At 49.1% G+C, this 6823-nt stretch overlaps 1 protein-coding gene across 1 annotated transcript; it reads left to right on the top strand.

Annotated features, from left to right (window-relative positions):
• Positions 1-528: 528 nt before the first annotated feature.
• LOC119382267 (uncharacterized) lies at positions 529-3861 on the top strand. The gene is made up of 3 exons (XM_049413062.1): positions 529-1050; positions 1212-1471; positions 1626-3861. The coding sequence occupies exons 1-3, from the start codon at positions 898-900 to the stop codon at positions 3859-3861; spliced, it is 2649 nt and encodes an 882-aa protein (XP_049269019.1). The 5' UTR covers positions 529-897.
• Positions 3862-6823: the final 2962 nt, after the last annotated feature.

The following is a 6823-nucleotide window of genomic DNA, read 5'->3' as shown; positions in this document are numbered from 1 at the left end:
GCATTTGTATACGCGCCGCCGACCACCTCTCCACACTAACGCGGCGACGGTGCTGCCACCTATAGGTCGATCTCGCGGCCAATAGGTGCCGCTGCTCTCAGATTGGCTGCTGCGCCCGTTATTAGATGCGAAGTATCTTATGGCGGAGTTCAATCCGGTGGTGGTGTGCGGCGTGACCAGCCTTACTGCGCATGCGCATACCCTCTCCACACAGCTCCTGTCCACTCCCCCTCATAATTCCTCCTGTCCTCCTCCCCTCTCCACTCACCCTCTCCCCTTCCCCTCTCCACTTCCCCTCCTCCTTTCCACTCTTCCTCTGAAACGCGGGATGGACATGCCGAATTCTCTCCTGCGCAACACCGCGATGAGCACGAGCGCATGCGCGTCCCCTCCTCCTCTCTCTCCTCTCCTACGCTGCCCCCCTCTCGCACGCCTGTCGACCCAACACCCTCTAGACTGAAAGGCCGAAGGGCTCTCCGCATTCCGAGTGCTGACGTCACCAACCGGCGGCGGCGAGGAAAACCGGCTTTCCCGGGGACTCGTTTTTAGGGAACGTGGTCAAGAGCGGATGGATACCAATTGACACACGTGCAATGTACGTGCACTAGTAGTCATTTAGAAACTCCCTGCATTTGTCTGAATAATGGAACACAAAAGACCAAACAAAGCTGCGTTAATCATACGAAAGATATAGTTCAGTGAAATATTATCTCCCAGCGGGGAAACGCTGTAGTCAGAAGGACTATTTTCATTGACGGATGACAGGTAGTGCGGTGGCACACCGTGCACCTCAGTTTGCTTCTCGGTGTCGCACGAGGTATGTCGGTCTTCTTAGTGCAATCTCCCGTTTTCGCGACGTTGTGAGTGCTGTCTTGTGTGTGGTGCATTGACTTCATCATGCCGAACAAGTGTTGTGTCCCTCAGTGCCGTGGAAATTACGACTCGACGTACAAAGTGCGCGTTTTCAGATTTCCTCAAGACGACGAGCTGCGCAGAAAATGGCTGCGCGCAATTCCACGAGACAGCTTCATTCCTTCGCAGTACTCCCGGGTGAGTTGTCCTGCAGAATTTTCTTATACTTCACAGCGCGATCACAAGTACGCAGTGTTTCAGCTTCAAATAGTACATAATATTGGTCTTCTTGCGGAAAGATTGCGGATAAACCAGTTTTATTTATTTATTTACTTATTTTTATTATATTTTTTTTGTAGGTGTGCGAGCTGCACTTCGCGCCCGAAGACATAACACAAGAGGCTTCGTACATTGACGAAGAAACTGGACGCACGGTGACTGCACCATTGCTCAGTCCGCGCATTCTGCCAGGTGTAATTCCATCCAAATTTCCGAGTTGCCCGGCTTTCCTTTCTAAAGAGTGCGCAAGAAGAGAAAGCCCCGACTCCAAGCGGCAGCTATCCAGGCAGCACTTGCAGAATCAGCGGAAACATCTCGCCGTGACCAAGAGGCAGACACAGTACAGTGCATTTCAGACATAGCGTCCCACATGAGAAGCAGAAAGTCAACTTTCTGGCACTGCATTGAGAGCGGCGAGCGTCTTCTGCTCTTCCACATCGTCGAAGACGAAGCGCCTTCCATCAAATACTCGCTTGTAGTTCCACTTCATGAAGAGGCCGACAGATGCGCAATTTGTGCGTTCCTCCTACTGCAAGCAGCAAGAGGGTTGTAACGGAATTCCTTGACAGCGTTGAGGCCTGGGACACAAACGTGGCGTATTCGCCTACGAAGAGACATACCGACGAGATTGTTGAAGCCATTTCGTTTCTGCTGAGTAAGCTGTCAACACCGACGCAAGAGGACAACGGCCATGCAATACAATTCCTGACGGAACAGTTGAAGCTACTTTCTAAGAATAAGGTGCGAAGGCGTTACTCAACCCAATTCATGGTGTTTTGTTGCCTTCTGTTTACGATATCGCCCCATGCGTACAAATTTATGCGCAGTTATGGCACTATCACAATGCCACATCCAATGACTATCAGGTCCATATGTTCCTCACACGGAATGAATCCGCAGTTAGAAAATGAAGGTTCTACTTTCCTCCGGTACATGAAGACAAGGATATCTGACCTGGACGAGCGTCAACGCGCTGTTACTCTCATGCTGGACGAGATCCACATTAAACCTTTTTTTGATTACAAAGGCGGCAACATCGCCGGCATAGCGCAGAACTCCCCTGAGGCAGCTACCAGCGCCATGGTTTTTATGGTACAGAGCATTTGCTGTAATTTTAAAGAAGTTGCGCATATTGTACCTGTACGTGGCGCCACAGGGATTATGCTGCACAACTCGCTCAGGGAGGTCATTCGTGGTCTAGAGAGGATCGGGTACCGAGTTATTTGTGTTGTAACTGACAACAATAAAGTGAACCGAAAGGCAATGGAACAGTTCGCGTCAGGACCAATCAGCGATTCGTCCTCTTTCGTTTATCCGCATCCATGCGATCCCAAAAGGCCTTTATTTTTCATAATTGATCCAGTGCACATTTTAAAATGTGTCCGAAACAACTGGATAAGACAGCGCAACCACAAACAGTGTTTCTATTTCCCTGAATTCGAGCAGCGCGCCACATCGGAGAGGCGCATGATTTCGGCATCTTTTGGCACTATTGTAGATATTTACAACATCGAGGTCGGCCAACTACTAAGGCACGCCTACACACTGTCGCGAAAAGCGCTTTTTCCGACAGACATTGAGAAGCAGAATGTCAAGCTTGCTTTGCAGGTGCTAAACGAAACCGTCCCTCCCGCTCTTCGAGAAATTGGGAACAAGCACAATCTCTACCATGTAGAAGGCACCGCGATGTTCATCGAGATAATTACAAAATGGTGGAAAGTTGTGAACGTCAAAACTCCGTCCAAAGGAGCAAGATTAAGAGATGAGTTCCAAGAGCCCGTGTTTTCGGTGGAGGATCGCAAAATAGATTTCCTGTACAACTTCCTGGACTGGATGGAAGAGTGGAAGAAAAGAACGAAAGATTGCGACAGTGGGACTTTGACTAAGGAGACACATGCTGGCCTTCACCAAACAACTCAAGGCCTCATTGAAATCGTCAGGTACTGTTTGGACGAATTGAAGCTATCCTATGTGTTGCTTGGCAAAATTCAGACCGACTGCCTGGAAGACCGGTTCGGTAAATACCGACAGCTTGCTGGATCTCATTATCACGTCTCGATAAGACAGGTGTATGAATGCGAAAACAAGCTGCGTTTGCAAAGCACACTGCCGACGGTCGCCACTTCTAGGAGTGTGAGTGAAGAAGACGAAGAATGGCAGGACCTTGATGGAGAAGCTAACTGCTTACGGCCGAAGTGCAACGTTGTTGTTACGGAGGAAACATTGACAAAGATGAAGGACATCATCCCGGTGTTGGTGTACGTGGCAGGGTATGCTGTGTATGCGGCACTGAAGAAGCTCAAGTGTCAGAAATGCAGAGAAGCGTTGACATTGAACAAAGCAATTTCAGTTTCTGTCGCTGATAAGCACTATGACCTCATCAGGGCCATGGACCGTGGAGGCCTTGTTCATCCAACAATGTTTGTAGTAAATGCTGTTGCGCATAATTATGCAGTAGTGGAGCAACTATCAAAACAAGAAGTGTTTTTAAAGCTCTCAAACCAGCGCCAAGTGGTAACAGACCTCACCGTGGAGCTACTAAGCAACGACGAGTCGTCAGATTTCGATGCCTGCGATGACGGACACTCTTGTGAACTGGTGCTGAAGTACGTGTTATGGTGCAGCACTAACATTCTTCTCAAAAGTTTTTGCTGCAGAATGAATGACAAGATTTTGGAATCTCATTCTAAATCAAAGAAGAGAAAGCTCGAAACGCTGAGCAAGAAGTAGCTCTTGACGTGGCTTTCCTGTAAATAAAGTTCTTCAAAAGCATGTCATCGGTCTCCTATCCTAATTTCTAAGACGCGCGCAATGTCACGCGATCTGTTATGACATTTGAGCTCTTTTATTTGTTAAATGCCAGCCCATCAGTTTCCTGACCCCTGGCAAGCGCAACTCGTGATGAGAAATGTGTGCAAAGTAAGAGTACGCGTTTTCGCCCTAACATCAAGTATAAATCACATATATCTATTTCTGCTTAGTACGGAACAGTAAATATAAGGCCATAATAGCTAGCGCACTTTTTTGTGTACGCAGGGGAAAAAAGATGTTAAAATATGTGGGGTTTCTTGACCAAAGACGTGTTCGCGCAGTTCGTTCACTGCACGGTGGCGAGCAGCCTCCGCCGCCGCTTCGTGACATCACGGCGGCAGCCTTCTGGCCTTATAGTCTAGAAGGTGTTGGTCGACCGCGTTCCCCGCTCGCCCTGTGAGAATTAACGGCAAGGCTAGAGGGAAGACAAGACGCGCGTAGCGTTCCTCTTTGCGTTCCACGACGTGAGGTCGGTAGCATGCCCAACGAACGCCAACGGAACGCGATCGTGCAAGTGCTCCGGCTTCGCATCGCCTCACGGTCCCCTTTAGCGGGAAATGGTGTAATTTTCTCTCATTCTCCTTGATCGTCGCCGTGCGTGGAGGAGTGCGCTTGCCGGATCGTGCTGCTGGCGGTCCATGGACGACGATGAGTGACGGGTGCGGAAGGCCGCTGCGTCTCGTGCTCGTCGGCAGGATCCCGTGGTGCGAGCTCGAGAGGCTGCCGCCAAGCGAGCGCAGCAATAATTTACCTCTATATTTACCCTCTATATACCTTTACCTCTATATTTACCCAATTTACCCTCTATATGAATTCCGCATGCTGGTTAGGTACCCTCATCCAGTCAGCGTACATCTGCTTCCGGCGGCGATCGTTCCGCGAAGTCGCGCAGCGTACCTTCTGGCATTCCTGGTAAAATCTCACTTGACGCCATGATTCCGCGGTCAATATGGCACATATCCTCTTGGCATATCCGGTAGATAGTTGCAGAAAGCCGCACAAAATTTGAACTTCAACTGGGCAAACTCTATTCTTAGAAAACCATAAAACAACTCCTAGTACGCAACATGCAAATAGCAATTCAATAAGCCAAAGAAGCAGGATTGTTCAGATAAGTAGGAGTACACGGAAAATGGCTCAGAGTACTGGAAATGAAGCTTAGAATAACAGAGAGCTGAGCTAGTTGGTAAGCATTCATTCTAAAAAGACAGGGCGTGCAAACACGGACACAAGAAAGAAGTCAGGACACCACAAACGCCGACTAACAACTGAAGAGACGAACAACGAGAGAAAAGAAAGAAGACACAAAAACTTATCTGCGCATCGCGCAACCTATCAATCCGGCACGCGTGGGGTTCTACATGGAAGATAACTGTCAATGGTAGCGAAGCTTCCATGGAAGCCCATACGTTCAGAAAATGGCTGCTCATCAGCTGCTCATGGGGCTTAGCGCCATCTGTGTGAGGAGGGAACACTTCCGGCGGAACAAAAAATAAAGCGGATGTGACGCAATATGCGCTAAAAAGTGACGTCATTTTGTTGGCCCTAGCGCGAAATTTGACCTCAAAATATTCTTCTTAGGCCCTTGATCGCTAAGGACTCGCGCTACGGCGAGCCGGCAAGCCCTTGGCGAATGCGCTTGAAGCCAACGCTAGCTGAACTAATATCGACCCGTGACTAAACAGCGGTGTTTAAGTGTACCGTCGTGCAATTCGCCTTGGTTTTACCAGGAAACTTTATTCTTTGAGCTTTTATTCTGCGTTCGTGTCATCTTCCGCAGCGTGAATAAAGTAGGCAACAGCATACCTCTCACTGGACAAGGGTGTCAATGCAGGCTAGTTGGTATTTCATTGTAGGTTTTTGGGTGTAGCGCCGCGTACGAATTGGTAAGAAAGAAGATGACAGGAAAGAGGCGCACTCGCAACTGAACTTCATTTTGCGTCGATTGCAAATATAAAGCTATGAAAAGCACCACGTGTTACCTCTAACACTGCCACATAGTAAAACCAGATAAAACCAGATAAACTGGCCTACCGCACTAATCATCGAGATAGTCTATTTCACATGAAAATAGGTCAAGAGACGGCTTGCTGATGCATCTGCTGCCCAACTTGTTGATGACATATGCTTCAAATAACACACGCTCTTGTTTTCTTCCATATCTTTTAAGTGCTCGCGTCTTCTCCAGCTCAGGTGCGCAGTGGGCTGACGCGCACTGTTTTATGCAATGAAGTGCCAAGTTGCTTCCCGTACCACTCTTTAACGTGCCCTTATGTTCCCTTAGACGTTCGTTGAGGCACCGCCCCGTTTGACCGACGTACACCAGTCCGCACGTCAGGGGGATCTCGTACACGACGTTCCTTTGGCATTCGACGAAGGACGTGACGTGTTTCTTGGTGCAAGTCGGCGTCCTGTGTTCACGAGAATTCACTTGGCGGCACATGGCTCCGAGCTTGTTTTGGGCGCTGAAGACAACACGAACACCTACGCGTCCCGCGTTCTTTTTGATGCGATGTGAGACGCCGTGAATATAAGGGATTACCGCAGTCTTTGGGCGTGTCTCCTGTACTTTGTCTTTTTCTGCAGCATCGGTGCGTTTCTTGCGCAAAAGCATTGTCGCCAATTCACATAGCATGTGAGAGGGAAACCCGGCAGCATTCAACCTCTCCGTTTGGGTAACAAAGCTGTCCTGGATCTTGTGGTGGCAAGATCGCTGCAATGCGTTCCTCAATGCTGATACCGCGATGCCCCGCTTGACTAGCTTGGAGTGGCCAGAGGTAAACGGGAGCAAGGCCTTCTTGGAGCGGGGAGAGTACGCCCAACAGACGTTTCTTCAGGAGTTAGTGGTGTGTCGTTTGACGTCAAGGACCTATACTACTCT

The sequence above is a fragment of the Rhipicephalus sanguineus genome, chromosome 2 (assembly GCF_013339695.2).
Source record: "Rhipicephalus sanguineus isolate Rsan-2018 chromosome 2, BIME_Rsan_1.4, whole genome shotgun sequence".
Taxonomy (NCBI): domain Eukaryota; kingdom Metazoa; phylum Arthropoda; class Arachnida; order Ixodida; family Ixodidae; genus Rhipicephalus; species Rhipicephalus sanguineus.
This window is presented reverse-complemented; position numbering and strand designations above follow the sequence as displayed.

Coding starts and splice junctions, on each gene's coding strand:
- LOC119382267 (XM_049413062.1), top strand. CDS start 898: ATGCCGAACAAGTGTTGTGTCCCTCAGTGCCGTGGAAATTACGACTCG. Junction 1,051..1,211: donor TTCCTTCGCAGTACTCCCGG/GTGAGTTGTCCT, acceptor TTTTTTTTGTAG/GTGTGCGAGCTGCACTTCGC. Junction 1,472..1,625: donor GTGACCAAGAGGCAGACACA/GTACAGTGCATT, acceptor CACTTCATGAAG/AGGCCGACAGATGCGCAATT.